We start from the raw sequence: 20,262 nt of genomic DNA on the forward strand, positions 1-20,262 counted from the left end.
ATGACCTGACTCGACTCAAACTTCTGTCAAACGACACAAGAGTAACATTACGAGCATGTGTACTGAATGGTAGAGAAGGCGAAATGCGTTTAAAAAAAAAAAAAAAAAAAAAAAAGAAGAAGAAAAAAAAATTTGCTCATTCATCCATCCATCCTCGGTAACTGCTTTATCATCTTCAGTAACTGCAGTTATGCAGGGTCACAGCTGACCAAAATTTCTAAGATTGAAAATGACATAACTAAGGATTCATATGTGTGGACTGATGGTGAGGTGGAACCACTGCTAAAGGTCACACTTTGGTCGTATTTGAAATCTCTGTTCACAGTGCGGCTTGTAGCAGCGGAGTGGTGGATTCAGAAGCAATAGACAGAGCATCATATTCTCCACATGACGGTGTAATAACAAAACAAAGCTAAATTAAACTGCAAACACATTATCAAATAGGAAATTACAGACCACAAAGTAGCAACCTGAACAACTTGGCACATTCATTACACCTGCAGAACAGCAAAGGTCATGCATTTTCACAGCCACATGAAAACATGAAAATTTCTCCACCTTGAAGTCTGGTTTTGAAAAGCTTCATTTTCAGTGACCCAAAACACTGTTTTCGTGTGGGTGGGAGGCCAAAACGCAAAGGGAAAATTTTTTTTTCAAAAATATTCATATACAGGTGGAAGGGGCCAAAGCTGTTCACTCTCTCCAACTCAAAACAGGTGATGTATGGAGGTTAGGTGTTGTGTTCACTTCTTCCTCATTAGGTTCACAGTCTTTTTTTTTTTTTTTGGCTAATTTTCAGGCATAAGTACTTATCCTTGCACCACACCAGTACTGCTACATCTGGCCTTATCTTCTGGCCTTGACTTCAGACTTCCCGCTGGTGTCTACAAATTTAATGTCTGAGTCAATATCATGAGTTGTGTTGGATGAAGAATATATCTTTAAGGAATTTCAACGTTCATGATCAGTGTGTCGGAAGAGACTTTGCTGTTCGGCTTGTGAGAAAGTCTAACCCTGCAACACCCTGCACCAGCAATGAGGTGACAAACCAGCCAGAAGTCATTTAGTTTCAACTTGAGCTGGCAAAATGTTGAGTGGAGTTTAAGTGTATGCAAATGAGAAGGGAAATGATGTGGTTACTACCAGTGCATGTGACAGACAGTGGTACAGTTCTACACTGAGAAAGATTATGCATGTTTCCTGGGTCCAGATATTTGTTCTTACTCACAGCTGCTGAGTCAGTCAGTGATACTCATCCTGCTGCTACGGCCTTGATGTGTTTGATTTACCCAGAATAGAACAGCGCTGGTGTTATCTCTGTTCTATTTGGGTACATCAAACACTTTAATAATGTCAAATATTCTCAATATTATCCTGGGCCATAACTATTTTTTTTTTCAAAACCTTCTGTGATGAATGAAGTATGTGCCACTAGCCTGAGACACATCCCCAAGATCTCCTTGAGGACTGGGATTATTGTTGACGGTTTGAAATATGCAGGGTCTTAAGTCTATGTTGAAGATGCCTGAGAACACACTGACTAGTTCCCCTTCCTGAGCAGCATTGTCAAAACCAAAAACAGCACGTCAAGAATATAATCGTGGTTTGTGCAAATGAGATCAATGCTTTGGTAACTTGCTATGCAGACAAACTGTGATCAGCTCAAACCTAGGTTTCTAATAACAAAACTGAAATTGACTATTGTGCTAATAAACAAGCCCTTCCTGGTCATGTCTCCCTACCTCAATACATCACCTGATTTAAATGATGCTAATGTGAGCAATTAACACACAGTAAAACCAGAGCATCATGATGAGCGAAGAGAAACATGAAAGAGAATACGGGGTGCTCTGATGTACCCTGAGCGCTCGTTTCACCATTGTGAAAAATATGTTTCCTTTCTCAATGACCAGATACCATCCATTCACGGACCTGCACATACAAAACGCCAATCTACTGTCAAATATCCAATCCATACACCATATACACGTGGTCACAACACAGACGCACACGTATTAATGGTTAAAATGATCAATTTTGTCTTTCATTCGTGTGTCAGATGTATACAGGGTTACGAACAGCGTGAGCGCTGTGCCAGCCCCACCACCCCACACACACAAACACACCGCCCATCATTTCATTGAATGACAGAACGCCATGGCAACTGTGCATATTGGCTTCGCCTGTTCATAATGGCTGTATGATTACACAGAACACGCGACACATTTTGTCTATATAAATAAATGTCAAGTGCAGAACCGCTTAAACCAACAGTCGGAGCATGATTATGAAAGAGGTGGTGCCATATAGACTGAACAGTTCTTTGGATGGTTAACTCTTCTAGCCTTCAACAGGCTCTAAAGATTCTACTAACCGTATCTGAAAGGAAAACCCTTCCCCGTGGCGTTCTACAGAGAACCCTTAAGGGTTCTTCCAGGGGGACAAAACAGACTCCTTTAGGGTGCTACATGGAACCTTTTTGGGCACTTTGTTTAGTACTTACGCTCAAAGTCAGAGTCATCTTCGTCTTCATCATCTTCGCCATTAGACTCTGTCTGCATGGGCTCGCCATCAAACATCACTCCCTTGCTGGCGGGTTTGGCAGGGGCCCCGGATCCGTCTTGACTCCTCGTGTCTCTGAGCCGGGTGAAATACTGCACAGCAAACTCGACCAGATCCGGAGGCCTCTGGCGAAGCACCTCCACCGTGTAACCCTGCAGAAGCTCGGTCAGACCTGCCGGGATCTCAATACTCATGGCTGGATGGTGATGCTGATATCCTGATACCCAACTATATATTTATTTCTGTAAATTCTGGACGGTGGTACAAAAATATAAATATACGTCTCCTTATCAGTCCATGTAGTGGACGGGCTGCAGTACTGAAAATGCTTGCTGTCAAAGGAGCAAGTAACAAGTTAAGGGTTATTTATGTAGGTCTCGATCTAATCTCAGTGGAAAAAGGGGGAATAACATATGTCCCGTATCCCAGTGAGGAATTAACAGGACATACAGTGAGGTGTTAAGAGGTAGGCCTACAAAAGACTTCAGAAAATTTAAGTGAGAAAAACTGAACTAGTTGACATAAATGCCAGTAGCCCAGATTAGTCTGACAATCATATAGTTTACTTCTTTGTACCAAAAAAAGATTAGACAATTTCTCCGGCATAAAAATATATTAATAATAACTGTTTGGTTCCTGGTGTTTATAGCCTCATGGATAAGCTCTCAAGCTTTTAAGGCCAATGGATTACCTACCGGACTTCTGTTTGTTTATACGTGAGTGCTTTATTTCAGTATTTAACCAGGTACAAACTGCACTGAGGGAGGTTTAAGAGTTAAAAATTACAAAGTAACTAACCACGTGTCTGGGTTTTTTTTTTTTTTTTTATATATTTGGCGGTTCCCCTAAACAAGTGGCTCCTTTCACTGATGTCAAGACAAGCTGCAAGCAAACAACTGGCTTATCTCACTCTCTGATAGCACACGCTCGGCTTTTACTGCTCTTTGCACTTTGGGCTTCGTTTTTCCTTCCTTCCAGTGTATCAACTAAACAGTTTTTTTTTAATATAAAGAAACACCAATAATGTTCACTAACGTTACAGAAGTTTAAGAAGCTTAGCAGAGGTAGCTATGTTGTAGAGTTGCCTTGTAAAAGTGGCCACCCAAGCTTAGCTTTTGCTAACACGGCTAAGTGCTGAAGCTAGCTAATGTTAGCTAGAAAGAGTGAGAGAGTGTGTGAGAGAGAGAGAGAGAGAGAGAGAGAAGGAGTGTGTGTGTGTGTGAGTGTGAGTGAGAGAGAGAGAGAGAGAGAGAGAGAGAGAGAGAGAGAGAGAGAGAGAGAGAGAGAAGCAGGGAGGGTGGGACAGGGTGACAGATAGCTAGTTAGCTCGTCCTCACAAGCTGGTCAGTCTCTGCTCAAACCGTGCCTTCCAGTGAACACGCCCCATAAACGATAACTAGCTATCAATTGCACAACCGGTCAGCTAAGTACCGCTAACAACAGCCTTCCACAAGCCAGAGACCGGGAAATGGTGACGGGCAGCCCGGGCAGAGGTGAACGCTAGGCCGGCTAGCTAAACTAGCCGAGCGAATCCAACCACGAAAATCTGCAGAAAACTCGCTCCTCCGTGTCAATCCTGATTTTGTTTTTCAGCGCCGCACTCCGCAGTAGAAAGGCTTGCACGTCAAAAACAGACTTCCTCCTGATTTTAGTGAAAAACAAAAAAAGAAGCGTATTTTTTTTCGTCTTGCCCGTTTCTGCCTCTCGACGAGGCTCTCTGTCTCTGCTCCACGAGCCGCTCTTTAGGGGGTGTGGCCACACCGACATACTTACAGAGCAAACGAAGCGTTCAGCTCTGATTGACAACGAAATGGACCAATCAGAACACTTTCAAAGGTGTCACTCGAATCCGTAGTGCGAATGGGCGTGGCTGTGAGAATTTAGAAGCGCAGTGATAAAATGACAGCTTGTGCTGCACAGGATTACCCCACAGGTTCCTGACCCTGGACCTGGAGTATCCACTGTCCTGCACATTTTAGTGGTTTCCCTGATGAAAACAGCTAATTAACAGCTCTTCCTTGGTTGAAGTAAGTGTGTTAGAGCAGTAAAGTGTGTTGGACAGGGGATATCCCAGGACCAAGGTTAGGATCCTAATCTGTATTACATTCTAACTAACAACTATCACAGGAAAGTTTTGGAAACTGGAGCTGTACATCTGCTCACACTCTCCATTAAAAATGAAAAAGAAGAGGAAAGTGAGTTCTTCAGGTTCTTCAGATACATATATAAATGACGAAAAGAAAGGAATAAACATGACAGAAGTACATTCTATAAAAAATTACAACATGCATAACAATTTTTACCCATTTTTTTTGTTATTTATCTAAAAGTTCTTAGTAGTGAGGCAAAATCTATTAAGAAAGGACCAAATTTGGCAATCACTGGCATATGCATTTATGTATATAGTATTTACCCATTAACTCATAATATTCAAAAGTGCTCAATATCATTCATTCATTCATTCATCTTCTCTAAGCACTTTATCCTGGTCAGGACCATGGTGGATCGGGAGCCAAGCCCAGGAATGCCATGCGCAAAACAGGAATACACCCAGTCCATGACAATCATACACACATGCACACCTAGGGGTAATTTATAGTAGAAACCCACACAGACATGGGGTAAGCAAGTGAACCTCCTACAGACAATAACATGATCTCAGGATTAAATCAGGGACCCTGGAGCTTTGAGACAGCAACCCTACCTGAGGCGTTACTGGTGGACCTGATGTGATCAGGGGCATATCTAGGTTTTAGACGTAGTGCCAAAGTCAGGGCAAGAGCACAACAGGAGCAGGCGGCATCACAGCATACCGCATACATACGTTATAGTGAATAGTTTAAGGTTTCCCACAGAAATACAGGTCTCACAGAGAATTGCACAAGGCCCAGAAATTCATGAAACTTCCCTGATAAGTTGTGTCACCACCTAATTATTTACTGAAAAAGTCAGATTGGCAGAATATCTGATTTGTTCCATGGTGCAAAATGAACATCTGCTTAAAGACATTACTGTGTTGCCTTCTCTGTTGTTCCTAATACCCCAGGGATTTGATTAAAGCACCTAAAACGTAACAATGATTATCTGAATAAACGAGCTAGACGTGATTCATTAAATCTGCATGAAATGCGGAAGTAATAAACCTAAGAGATATGATTTGAGGTTACAGTTGGGGTGGTAATTGAGGTGCCAAGGCTAATTTTAAGACAGGCAGCTGCCACCCTGTGATATCTCTGTAGTTGCTAGCCCCCTGGACCTGAACAGTTATATATATTGCACTGTCTACAGTCTACATATACATCATTTAATAAGAAAGCATGTTGTTAAGTTCTCATGAGTACACTCTTAGGAAAAGGGTTCTTCAAGGGTTCTGTATGGGTTTATTGGATAATTAAGGGTTCTTAGCTTTCAACAAAGAAAGGTTATATTTAGAACCCTTTTTGATAGGGAAACACTCTGTTGTTGGGTTCTACATAGAAAGGGTTCCCAACAAAGGGATAACCAAAGAACCCAAAGAACTCAGGTAGATGACTCGATTCTTTGATTAATAGGCCATCTGACTACAGCAAAATAAGCTTCCTATTGCAACCATTTCTTCTGGAGATACCTAGAAAGGCACATTGGCCCAGTTTAGCTCAGGAGTGCACTTAGTTTTTGGATTCCCCTATTGTGCTTTGCACTATTTTCAGGCCTCCTTATTTCGAGGCCAGAGGTAAAGCTGCGTTGCCATAGCCACAGACTTGAACCTGCCTCTAGTCTAAATCCACTCTGTCTCTTTTTACCCTACCAAGGGAACTAGGTGCCCCCTTGTGGGGAAACAATGCATGGGGATGAATCCCAAATTGCTCCTAATTGGTCATATAGGCAAGGGGCAGACACAGGCTGTCTGACGGGCAGGGGTTAAAAAAATAAAAAGGGCACCTTCTACATGCAGTGGGGCTCCACTGGAAGGGTACCCAGTAGACCACTTCATCCCATTTTCTTGCATGTAGGGGCATCTTAAAGGGCATTTTATATTATCTACAGTAGCAGCTACCCTAGAGGGCTTTTTTCATCAAGCATTTATTCAAGCATTATTTATTCATGTAAGAGGTGGCTATAGGTAAACCAGGATTATAATCACAGTCCTGAATATTCTATTCTGTTCTATTCTATTCGACTGAATTCTTGAATCTGATGATGTTGTTTGCTGGACACGCCACATAAACTAAGCCTACTAAAAAACAAATAAAAAGTGTTCTTATTTAATAAAGATGTGCACTCTTTTATATATGGTGAAGCTTTCTGCAAGGAGATGTTTATTTACATTTGGAAGGAGTGTCCAGTGTCAATGCCATTACGGTCAGCAAGTACGGTCAGCAAGGAGTTCACACTTTCCAGTGTCTCAATACCATGACAAGTGATCACAAGTGTATGTCTTGTGTATGTTCCACAACACTAAAAGTAACTACACTATATGGCCAAAGGTTTTTGGACACTTGACCATCACACCCATATGTGGGTTTTTCCCAAACTGTTGCCACAAAATTTGGAAGCACACAATTGTCTAGAATGTCTTTGTGTGCTGTAGCATTAAGATTATACTTCAGTGGAACCAAGGGGCCCAAACCTGTTCCAGCATGACAATGCCCCTGTGCACAAAGTGAGGTCCATAAAGACATTGCTTACTGATGTTGGTGTGGGAGAGCTTAAATAATCTGCACAGAGGCCTAATCTCAACCCTACTGAACTCCTTCGGGGTGAATTGGAACGCCGACTACACAGTTTGGCCTCCTTGTCCAACAGTTTGGCTTCCTCGTCCAACATCAGTGCCCAACCTCACTAACGCTCTTGTGCTGTTGTGAAAAAGGATGTTCAACAAAGACATCTGGTTGTGATGGTCAGGTGTCCACATACTTTTGTCAGTATGCATAATACATAAATTGTTAAAAATGTGTCATTATTTAATAAATTAAAAACTGTAATCATTGACAAAAAGCTGTATAAATGCAATAAAACACCTCAGGATGTGCTGTTATAGGACAATAGTCAACTTCAGGCTGGTAAGAGTAACTCCACTTCCTGTCACGCAGCATCACACCACCCTGATGTTGATTAGTTTCCTATAACAGCACCACACAGAGGATTTTTTCCCCCTTATATAATTCATTCATGAATGCCAGTGTTGCCTTGAGGGAATGAAAATAAATAGTCACTAAATAGCATTAAACAAATGAGATCAATGCTAATTAGTGGCAAATGTTTTGTTTGATTGAGGAATATATTTAAATTTAGTCAAACAGGAGAACAAACCAGATGAAGGATAGGCCTATACAGAATTAGGGCAGGCCATCAGTCATAGAAAACTGGAGCAGTTGAATAATCAAGGGACACACAGGCATCACAGAGAACCATTATAAACGCACCTTGAAATAGTAATCCCTCAAAGGCTCTGAAACTTCATTAACTCCATGCCATCTTGGAAGCACCGTGCAGAATGTGGACAGAAATATTGACATAACATGAAGGGAAAAAACCATAAGCTTCCTTACACTATAAAAAACCTATACACACTGAGTTAACCAGTTTACCAGGTATTAGGTAGCTCTACTCTTATTGGCCTAATTATGTAAACCTAGCACCTTGTAAATATTTAATTACCCAGCTAACAGCAGTTCCCAGAACCTTCTGGAAGCATTTGTTTTTGGTTTCTGAAATATTGCTTAATTCCTGTTTGGTTTTCCAGGAAAGATTTCTTAACAGAAATATAAAATTCAAGTTTCATTGTGCATTATGGTTCAAAGAAAGTTCCTTTAATGTTTCCTAAAATTTTAAACAACCTTGCAGTAACCCGTGATGTTAAACATCTGGTAACCTGGTAAAAATTTAAATATATTTCCAAATTTGAACCCTTCAGGAACCTTAGAACCTTACCGAAATGGGCCATTCGTACCCAGAATGTTAGTTTGTGCTCAAAAAATAAAACTTAAACACATCCTTTGGCAAACTTCGGCAATAATTTGTTAATCTCTTTGGTAAACATCCTGTTTTGAGAACATGAAAGAATGTTATGAGAACATTCCCAGAAGGTTAGTCGGTAGTTACAAAAATAGTACTTAAAACAACTTTTGGCAAACATGTCTGTTGAGATAAATTTTTTTTTTTTAAGTTTCCAGAGGTTTTGAGAACAACACTGACTTTACTAACCAACATAGAATGTTCACTGAACATAATGAAATGGTTCCCCCCAAAAACCCCAAAGGGAGTCAGAAGCTAATTTTTTGTGTTTGCTGTATACTGACTATTGCCATGCTAAGTGCTCAGGAAGGAACCACCACAGGTCCACCACTGACCACATATTATTTGGGTAGTGGACCATTTTCAACACAACAGTGATATTGACATAGTAGCATATCAGCAGGCATCTTGGATTTATAAGCCCTGACAAATTTATATTTTACAAATTCAAAGTACAGTGACAAGGTGCCATCTACTGTTCATTGTATGAAATTGCAAACAACTGACCCAGCTCTTTAGGCTCTGTTTTAACATGATCACCAAACCAGTTATCACGAGTTCAGTGGATGAGTTCAACAGTCGTCCCCAGCAGACTGTTTAACAGCATGTTAAAAATTCAACTCAATTTTTATATGTGTAATGCTTTTAACAATAGACACTATCACAAAGCAACTTTACAAAAATCCTAATGTAGATTTAGATCCCTAATGAACAAGCAAGTGGTGACAGTGGCACGGAAAATCTCCCTGAGATTACAAAAGGGAACCTGTCCACTTCTGGGTCACACTGTATAATGAGATTATAAATCATTGCTCTTCTACAACGGTATTATTGAAAAGATGTTTAGTTTGCATATTGGATAAGAGTGGATATCAGAAGTGGATAAAAGTCCTGGGATGAGCACAGGAAAGTCTTCATGATTACAGCAGCAGAGAGAACTGATTATTAAGTACGCTCTTATCCTACAGTAGTTTAAAAAGGTGTACATAGTGAGAAAGTGCAAGCAGGGACTCCAGCAGGTTTGTCTATGACAGGATAACTAAAAAAAGAAGTTAATACAATCATTAGGGCACCCTGGGATATAAAGTATCCCACCATTCCACCATCAACAAACCCGAGTGATTGTGTGAGAGAGATGAGGTGATAGCATTAAAACATCCCAATGAAGTCTTTATGCCCATGAACCCCTCAGATTTGAATGAAATGAACCTTTGCCTAACAAAAAGCCCAATTAAACAAACAGGTTTTCAACCTAGACTGCAACCAAACAACAGCTGGAAGGCTATTTCATAGCTGGTGTAAAATATGCTTTAGAATTTAACTCTCTGAAGGCTTGGTGACCACTAGACCAGTGTTTCTCAACTCCAGTTCTCAGAACCTACAGACCTGTACAGTTTCCAGGCTTCCTGACTCCCATCACACCTGATCCAGTTCATGAATTATTTATTAAGCCCTTCATGAGTTGTATCAGGTGCGTTTGGAGCAGCAAAGCCCTGATGCCGTGTAGAGCAGTGACTATGAGTTAAATGTATTTGCATAAAGTTAAGTAGTAACAAAATATGCTGTGCACATGAACAATGATTAACACACTGCAGTCTTGTAACAGTCTTCATTTATTTATCTACTGGCCATGATGTCAAAATGAAACAATTCAATCACAATATTGTATTCAGAATTATATTACAATTATTAGTAGAAATTAAAAAGTTTATTTTACATGCATATACAAACAGGAGTCTATAAACATTCCCACACCTGACTTCACAGACTCGCACAAAGTCTGGAGTTCACATTAAATGTTGCAGTAGAACTGCCTACAGTGCTGCACGACTGGATTTCAAAAGACCAATCATAAACCACTGATAGCTGGTGATCACTGGTGGATGGGGATTTCAAAGCCATGCTACCTACTGTGACAGAGCGAATCTAATGATGACTAGCTATTGATAGCATTGCTTCTGAGATACTGCAAACACAAAAGTCGCACATTTCTGTATCAGACGGCAAGAATGAAAGTACTCTGCATTTTACATGGTGTATAATCATTAAAGATGCATGCAAGGACAAGGCTGTTGTAATGTAATCTGACGTGGCAGCTCATAGCAACGAGATGGTTTCTTTTCCTGGGTCTGTTAGGGTGCCTTCTGCTACTATGTTGCTCAAGCATGTTCACAAGTCTTCTTGAATGATTACAGAAACAGTCAAGAGTTGTAAAGCATCATCGCTTTAACTATTCATATTTCTACAAAATGGCATCACTCTATATAGAAATACTTATATAGAAATCTTATTATAGCCTCTTTTAATCATTAATTCATTTTATTGACCCGTTTTTTTAATTTCAAACTGGATGGGACACCTGTCAAAGCTGATGTTTTATTAACTGGGTGAAATTAGCTGCACTAAAAGACTTGCTCCCTGAGACATCCGGATTAATGTACAACCTGCACAGCGTGCGGTTCTGCACGGGGAAGAACGTTCTGTTATTGACCACTGAGTCTTAGCTTAGTGCTCTGTATTGAGCAAGATAAAAATCACTTTAAAAGCTCTCTGATCAATTTTGCATATACTAGATGTACATGTGCATCAGATCAGCACCAGTCTTATTTGCCAAAAATGGGACCAGAATCACCCAAGTGCTATAAAACAAGGCCAAAAGCAACACACCTCAGATAGCATGGTAAGATAGCTGATTTGTTAACAGAAACAATTGGGATTTTCATAGATTTTAGAATTTCAAAGTATTATTAAGCCTTGAGATAGCATAAAGTACTGTATGTGTCTTTCTTTAAGGATAGAAATGTGAGAAATAGATATATATGGTACTGTTACACTTGTATGGATTTATAAAATTAGGTAACTGTAATTTTTTTTTTTTTTGCAATAAGAAAAACAGCCTTAATGTAATATTTTTCAAACTGCTCAAATATGATATGTACACACCTAAACGAACTTCAGGAATCTGAAAATTAAGCTATAACAGCTTCTTTTGGAACCAGAACATTTAAACTTTTTTGTACACAAATTTCTTTTATATTATATATTATAATATATCTCCTGGTCTGATCTTCATTTTGTTGAAAAGATTCTTCTTGAACAAAGAAGATATACAAGTACTTCAGTGCTTAGGAAAATAGTGTAAATGCAAATGTATTTACATTATTGTGCAAATATTAAAAAAACAAAACAAAACAAAATAACTAATAATATATTGTAGTTGTGCCCACTTACAGTATCTCATAAAACATATTACTTCTAAGAAATAAAGGGCCAGCAAAACCTTAAAGACCTTCAAATAAATGTTAATGGAGAAATTATGAGTTTAACAGGAAAAAAACCCAATAAAAGTCCTCTAAAATATTAGAAGAATTTGTAACCCACATCCTTTTTGTCAGCATAAGTGCTAAGAAAGTTGAAAGTACTGAGATTAGTGGATCCTAAAAGTCACATTCTCTCAATCTACACATCTTGTTTTTCCAGTCTGATTGCCAACTCACATTTAGGTCATTAAAAACATAAAAGTATTGCAATAATGTGTAGATTTTTGGATTAACAGTAATTCATACACAAAGCTATACATCAGTAACAATGCACATTAGGGATGTAATGTTTTCTGTTTCTGTGAGGAGGTATCAACTGCCAATAGACATTCAGCATTCAGCTTGTTGACACAATGTTAGAGAACAGTCATCGCCACCACAAACCCCCCCCCATACATGGCAATGGAACAGTCTGTAGTCATTTAAACAGTAATCAGTCAAGAGCAAACAAGGTTCAGATAATACAGTCTGACGTATTGTCATATCATAAATAAATAGCCAATTAAATGTTCTGTTTGTGGTGGTGTGTTTGCCGCTTGTGTGTATATGCATAAGCATTGTGTGTGGGTTTAATCTCTGTGACTGATCAGGGCTTGAGGGTATTCCCTTGCAGCTGCCATGTTCTAGATTTCCTCTCACTGCTTCATTCCTCTCACTGAACATCCAGTTAACATCGCTCCTCAGACAATCTATCACTCTCTATCCCCTGTCCTCTCTCACTTGGTTACCATGACACCCTGTTTTATAATTGATTCATTTTTCCCTGCTAGTATTTTATGGTGTTGCCCTGGTAACTGGGATGATTGAAGACTACAGTGCCGCTGTTGTCCAGCAGGGGCAGCAGAGCTGCAGCGCAGCAGCTCAGCCAGGACTGAATACCTAACATCAAAAGAAAGATGAAGGACAACATAGAGCAACTGCTTTGTTACCGTAGCAACACACAAAAGAAAGGCTGGGTGTTGGGGGCAGCTGTGATCATTATGGGACTCCTGGTGACTGACACGATAACATGTTAACTGCACCCCGTGGTGACAGAAAGTGTGGAATGAGAAAAAAAAAAGAGACAAGCCTGACACTCCAGACTTAACATCAAAGCTTTGACCTTGGTGCCAGAGGTGAGAGAGTGGTGACCCCTGACCTCTCCTAGATTGTTAATAATGAACATAATTGAGTTTGGATGCACCCCAGCAGGAGGAGTTGTTGTAAACAGAGAGGAGAGAGGTGAAAATAGTGAGAGATGTGGTGCTTATTCAGAGGGGTGTAGTTACTGGGAAGATGGACAGTTAAGGCCCAGAGGGGGCGGGAAGACGCTCAATAATCCAGGTGATCAATTCTTGAAGGACAGACTCCGCCGTCTCAGGCAACTCATGGTGCAGGGCATGGTAGGCTCCGTCATACACCTGATATGCACAAACACACACACACACACACACACACACACACACACACATACCAAGAATTCACATTCAGAAACAAAAGCTCGACAGTCTGTTGGGCAAGCAAATAGAGGGTGTTTCATTCTGTTATGTTAAAAATGCGAGCATGGGGAAGAGTGGACTGACTGGCTAGATAACTTTGTAGATTACATCCACATGTTTATGAGCAATGTATGCTTACAATGTGTACCAGAAAGGAACGTACTGTATATGCGGTGTGATATGACTGTAATATTAAAGCTATGAACAACACTGCAGAAATATGTTGCATGACTTGCATGACTTTACATATACATGCATAAGTATTCAGCCCCTTGAACATTTCCACATTTTGTAATGTTACAAAATTAAATGGGCTTAATTGTCATTATATGCCAACATAAAATAGTCCCTAATTTTGAAGAGGGTGGAAAAATGAATATAGTTTGCAAAATTATTAGAAAATCAAAATCTTAAAAGTTGTGATTATATAAGTATTCACTCCTGTTGCCGTGAAACCCCTACATTAGTTCTAGTGAAACCAGCAGCCATCAGAAGTCACATGAGTAGATGAATGCAGGTGACTTGAAAAGGTTGAAAAGGTTAAGGGAAGTGAATGCTTATGCAAGCCACAGTATGTATACATACATGTGAACTGTGGTGCAGAAGTGTAGTGGTACTTTGTTCAACATTTTCTTGGTTCACCACCTATTCACACTGGTTTGTTTGACAAAACTGGTGTTTGGGTTAGTTGGTTTGCCTTAAATTTGAACTCTGTGAGCCTGCGTGTGTATCTGTGGGACTATGTACTGCATACCTTCATTTTTTTGTCTGTGCTCTTAGCTTGGTTGTACATGAGATGGGATCCTCTGATATCGCAGAGCTTGTCAGCAGTTCCATGCAGAAGGAGGAAAGGCCAGGAGATGTTGGGAAGCTCTGTTTCGATGCGGCTTGAAGCAGCCATCAGCTGCATTCCGAATGATACGCGCAAACCTCCATGATAAACCAGCTCATCTGATTCATATGCCTGCACCTGCAGCATATGAGGGCACTGTGTTCAGAGCAAATATAGCAATAACTTCAACTTGTCTAGAATAATACTATGACCTCAGTTTCAACACAGGGCACTCTATTTAACCACAGTCAGATTTTTGTAAATGTGAGCCTTTGTAGTATGATCCCAAAAATAAATCAAAACACGTGTGGTGTTTTGGGAAAACATGCCTAAGATTATTGTTGAATTCTGGGGAAAATTGGGTTTTGGCCAAAATAGGGTTTTTCTGTCTATAAAATACTGTAATTTATCATCAGTTTTAGGAATCCATGCCTTGCCTTGCCTGCCTGATCATGTTGGTCGGGGAGCAAGACGCAGTGATAAATGCAGTCAGTCTGCCTAAAGTTGTCTAAAACCACATTATTTAAGTGTGATTTCATCTCACAGCGAATGCCATGCTTTGATCAATACGTTCCATTGTTATGTGCCATAGCATAACAGACATAACCCTAATTGCTTAAGTTTGAAATCAGATACCGGCTGTCAAATCGTCCTGCAGCGTGGGAATGGAATCTTTAAATGCAATTTTCTCCATTTCGCTTTTGGGGGTAACCAGATTTTAAAACGCTAATACTCTTCTTGTGGTTGACATGCAAAAGAGAAACATATTTCAGTTCAGAAAAGCCCGTAGTTTTCAGAACTACATATATAAATGAAAATGTAAAAAATGCACCACATGAAGGCTTTTCCCAGGATGCCACACATATGTTAATAATCTTTTGCTCACAGTTTTATTCATAGAAATATTCCAGCTGGTTGAGACAACCATATGTCAAAGGGAAAAATAACTGTACAATCAGATAATAGAGGCATTGCAATTTGTATCTGTACATATGCCAAATTTAGTTTTGCTAGTTAGCTTTATTTTAAACACAAACCATAATATGGCTGTCAGAATGAATTTCAGCATTCAAATTAAATTTAAATCATAGTACATACGTGTTCTGGGGCAGAGATGTATCATTCACATTTTTCAGATCCTGTGTTCTACTGTTAATCAACAGACATCCTTCAAAACATGTGCACCTAAATCTGATATTGGTGGGCACACTTCTATTGGGCAAACAGTATGCACCCCATAAGGCTTACAATACCATTATGTACAGATATCTATCTATCTATCTATCTATCTATAATATATACTATATGTATAAGGGCAGTGGTGGCTCAAAGCTTAAGGCTCTGGCTTATTGCTCAGAAGGTCAGGGGTTTAAGCCCTAGCATCAAGCTGCCACTGTTGGACTCTTGAGCAAGGCCCTTAACCCTAAGGCCCTCTGCTCCAGGGACGCTGTATCATCGCTGACCCTGTGCTCTGACCCCAACTTCCTAACAAGCTAGGATATGCGACAAAAGCGAATTTCACTGTGCTGTAATGTATATGTGACAAACAAAAAGGCTTCTTTTCTTCTTCTTCTTCTTCTTCTTCTTCTTCATGTATATAGTGTAATAGGAAGCCATTTGTAATTTTTGAAGGCTTGTCTTTCAGACACTGCTTAAGTTACTGCTTCAGAAAATTGTGCAGTCACATTTACTGGTCTATCAAAGACTTTTAATGTGAAGGCTTATATTGCTGACTGAGAGGTGTTTTGTGGCTTAACAGAATTGAGATGTGAGTTAGAGAGTGTGTCTTGTGCTCTGTGATTGCTTTGTCATGATCCTTGCATATCTGTTTTCTTGGCTTGTCATAGTGCTCTCACTTTCACTCGCTCTCAAAATAACTGGATTAGTGATCATATACCTTTTTCGTTTTTAATGTTTGTGCTAAACAATCAATTATGTGTTCCTGTGTTCTGATACGTTGGCTATGAAGTCTAACGTAATGCTTTGACTTCTTAAGCCTCAGCATTATATATGCTTTCTTCTTCTGAGCAGAAAGTACCTGCTGTTCTTGTGTTGAAGCAGCTATTCGAGTACCGCCTACTCGTCCTGTTTGAACTTCCTTTTTTATTCTAGTTGGAGCCGTTGTAGTTTACTTTTTACTGGTGCACACAACCTGAACAAAGAATTCAGACCCACCCTCTAGTATACTCTATATGCTTTGTTGAGGTTTAAATAGTTGAGGGGTGTGTTGAAGAGAAGAACAGCTATTTCCGGTTGTGTACCTCAACCGGTTATTTCTACTTTGAATAAGTGAATAAAGTCATTCACAGGCTAACAGATAAGGTATCAGACTTTTAGGGTAGCTTTACGGAAAAAATATGAATAATGTATTACTTGGAATTCCCCAAACATGCAAAGTAGCTAACAGAAAAGCTCAATCAAAGCTACAATACTGCCACCCAATTTATTCCACAGGCCATCATAATGGTCGGTACTGCGACAAATACATCCATACCACTAATCAAACCATGCAATACTGTGAATTAGAATATAGCGTGCTTTGGCATACTTCCCAGATCATCACCTAGACAACTTCCAGCCTATGTGCATTCACTTGGCACTACAACTGGCCATGTTTTCCAAAGCCTTTAATCGGTTAAACCTCTAGATTTGATGTCTAAGGAAATATTAAATAAATGCAGCTGGCTGTGTCAAAACAAATGACATATCTAATGCTGCTGACTTTATTGTTCCCTACTAACATTAGCCAAGATTGATATTTCAAAGAGGCTGTCCGTGGTCGATACATGAGTGACCTTCAGCTTCCTTTAATTGTCTGTGGCTGAAAGAGCCGGGAGCTGGCTTTGCTGTGGTGAAAGCTTCCCCACGGTTCAAGTCAGATGATCTGATTCTCACAGCCCCTGCTGATGACAGGTCTCCATTATGAAAACAAGTTTATTTGATCGTATATTAGAGCTAAACCACTCATTTACCTTTCAAATGGCATGAGGCAGGAATTCTTATGCTGTCTGCACCTTTTATACTACATGTCTAAAACAACATTTGAACACTACAGAGCAATTATATATAAAAGCTAAAGCTATAATTGATGATATTAAGAACATGGAAGCTCATATTAACAATGAAATGTAAAAAAAGAACAGTCTAAAGAGGTTTAATGCCTGTAAGAAATGTCAACTGACTAACAACATTTTTAAGAATATTGAAAAAAAAGGGTTGGGATATGGTACAGTATCTTGGATTAGAGAAACAAACGTGAGTGTTGTAATGAACCACATAAAAATATATAAAGTGTTTGCTTATAATTACTTGTATCTGAAAGGTTTAGGCTTGTATAAACATTGTTAAGATCCTGAACTCCCAAAATGCTGTTAATGGAAAACCAATGCATGCAGCTGACACTTGGCTGCCCCACTTACACAGATGACCTTTCACACACATTCCGAGTTCACTACCTGTTTTGGGTCCCGGGAGACCAACTTGGGATCGATGGAGCCGATGGAGAGGCTGGGAGCCATATGGTTCAGGACTTTAGCAATGAAAACCTGCAGACAACCAGAAGGAGTCAGCCTAGAACAGATAACAGGTAACAAAGGTACTAGACATAGAAAAAAGTTTCACAGTGTCAAGAACATCATGAGAACATGTAGAACAAGCAAGAATAGAGTCCAGATAATAGAAGGGCCTCCATTTTAGTAAATAGTTTCCTTATTTTGTTTCTTGTCACTTTGCCAAAAAGAAATTGAACTGTGCCATTCAGAATCAATAGGCCGAGAAATTACATTTATATAAAAAATATATTTACAGTGATAACATATATAAAATTGAAGACAAAAATAAAATCATGAGACAAAAGAATGAAGAAAAAAAAACTGCTGTAGATCCTTGCATGCTCATTTCACCAGAAAATGCTGCGGGTACATTTGTCATGTTAGTCTGTATAATAATGATTATCATGAGATTCATATTCATTCCAACAAATCAGCAAGTGAGTTTAGCAAGTAAATTCAGTATGCACAAGACAGTAGCACTGATTACAACAGCACTTCTTGTAAACAATGTTTGTTTGTAACAAGATTCAAGATACTTGTCTTTATCACATGTATTTGCAATAACTATTCAGCCATTTTGAAAGATGGCTTGAAGATCATTTGAATCTGATTTCATGAAATTTTCATCTGAATTTGGACAAATAAAGTCGATGTAGATTCTGTTTCATTTTATGCACATGAAGTTGTAAGAAAAAGCACTAGCACTAACCCTGCTGCTGCTAACGCATATACATATATATAACCCTATATAAAAAACCTTCGTAACCTTCATATAAACAATAACCTTCGTAAATGTTACCTTGTGAATTGTTAAAATGAATGGCACCATGCTGGATTGTTTAGTTTATGTAAAAATTGTCAGAATACTATCCAAATGCACAAATCTACAAACCAAAACCCAAATGACCTTTCGAGTAATACAGAGACTGAACCCCGTCCTGTATGTTTACATATTCAACCATGTTCCAGCGGTTAGTGTTGTTGACTAACTAACCACTGGCACCTGTTCCTCATTTTCCCCAACACCTCAATCTCCTCATATTTCCCCCAGACTACACTCTCCTCATCACCACTGTAAATACACTCCCCTTTCCTCTCTTAGTCAGCTGCAAAGTCTTGCCAACATTCTCTGTGCCCAGTCGCCAATTTCCTGGATTTTGATCTTTGCCTGGTATTGGTCACTACTTGTTTGGTGACTTTTTGACTGTGGGAGTTAAATTAATTCTTTGTACCTGGATTTTCATCCCGATTTTGGATGATTTTGATACCTTGCCTTCTTAGCTTGCTTAGTTTTTAGTTACTTTTTATATGCCATGTCAAGCTGGTGTGGCATAGTTTTGTTATGACCTGGGGTAGAACATGACAAAATGTACACAGACAATAATGTATGCACAGGATCAAACCCTAGAGCTGTGAGATAGCAAAGCTACCAGCAGTGTTTCATTTTCATTCTTTCATTCATCCTCAATACCACTTGATCCTGGGCATGGTTGGAGTGGGTCTGGGTGCAAGTTGGGAGAATTCAGCCCACAAGAGACACCAGTCGATTGCAGAGCACCACACATACATTCACACCTACAGGCAATTTAGCAAAGCCAACCTGCCTACCTGGATGTTTTTGGGTCAATGGGAGGAAACCAAAGAACCCAGAGTAAACCCATTTGAACTGGGGGAAAACATACAGAACTCCACACAGACAATAACCCGAGCTCAATTTGAAACCAGGACCCTGGAGCTGTGAGGCAGCAACGTTACCCACATCAGTGTATTTCATTGTGTAATGTTTAATTCTTCTCTTCCTTTGTTTTGATTTTGGTCTCTTGCTTTTTCTACAGAAACACTACACTGCCATCTCACAGTAATATCACCATGGAAGAAAACTGGGTGTTTGTGCGTGAGAATGGGTTTCCACCTTGAAGGGTGTGGCAGATTCTGGGTTCATCTGGATCATAGGGGCTATCAGAACCACGCCGGCGAAATCCTGCGGCCTCTCACATGCAGTCAAAATAGAGATGGCACCACCCTGCAGTAAAACACAAACACACACGTTAGGGTGCTTGAAACGAAAACAAGCCAATGCTGTTCTCTTGCTGAACTTGGCCTCTTGCTGCTGTTGTCTTAGGAACACTTAAAAAAAACATATAGAAAAGTAAAAATAACAGCTAACACGAGAGTGAGAAAAATTAAGGGAGTGAGAAGGAATCATTACTATTCACTGTGCCACTGGGCGGCCATTTTGTTCTCACTGTGTTCAGTAGTTCTTTATTAGGGCTCTGAATATTCATGAAGTGAGTTTCAGACTTAAAAGAGGGTCCCAGCATCAAAGTACTACTTAAAACATGTACACACACACACACACACACACATTACTGAGGTCTTTAAAACGATAGCGATTATCTCATTTAGCATGTGATCATTAATAGTTCCTGCACATGTACATGTCCATATGCACAACATCCTCTTTCATGGCAACAAATTATGAGACATTTAAGGGTGTGTGATGTAAAGGAAGATCATTGTTT

The 20,262-nt window shown here is 39.6% G+C and overlaps 2 protein-coding genes across 3 annotated transcripts in view; both read right to left on the reverse strand.

Annotated features, from left to right (window-relative positions):
• Positions 1-4,317, reverse strand: part of prkar2aa (protein kinase, cAMP-dependent, regulatory, type II, alpha A) — a 28,023-nt gene extending 23,706 nt beyond the window's left edge. Inside the window, exon 1 of the mRNA XM_026913331.3 lies at positions 2,504-4,317. Coding sequence (XP_026769132.1) covers positions 2,504-2,756 — 253 coding nt within the window. The 5' untranslated portion in view covers positions 2,757-4,317. The remainder of the gene's footprint in view (positions 1-2,503) is intronic.
• Positions 4,318-10,154: 5,837 nt separating this feature from the next.
• Positions 10,155-20,262, reverse strand: part of mgll (monoglyceride lipase) — a 29,481-nt gene continuing 19,373 nt past the window's right edge. For both annotated transcript variants that reach the window (XM_026920256.3, XM_026920250.3), the window contains 4 exons: positions 19,653-19,763; positions 17,645-17,734; positions 14,112-14,327; positions 10,155-13,279 (listed from right to left, as the gene is read on the reverse strand). In XM_026920256.3, coding sequence (XP_026776057.1) covers positions 13,163-13,279; positions 14,112-14,327; positions 17,645-17,734; positions 19,653-19,763 — 534 coding nt within the window. In that variant the 3' untranslated portion in view covers positions 10,155-13,162. The remainder of the gene's footprint in view (positions 13,280-14,111; positions 14,328-17,644; positions 17,735-19,652; positions 19,764-20,262) is intronic.

This window comes from Pangasianodon hypophthalmus, chromosome 8 (assembly GCF_027358585.1).
Source record: "Pangasianodon hypophthalmus isolate fPanHyp1 chromosome 8, fPanHyp1.pri, whole genome shotgun sequence".
Taxonomy (NCBI): Eukaryota; Metazoa; Chordata; class Actinopteri; order Siluriformes; family Pangasiidae; genus Pangasianodon; species Pangasianodon hypophthalmus.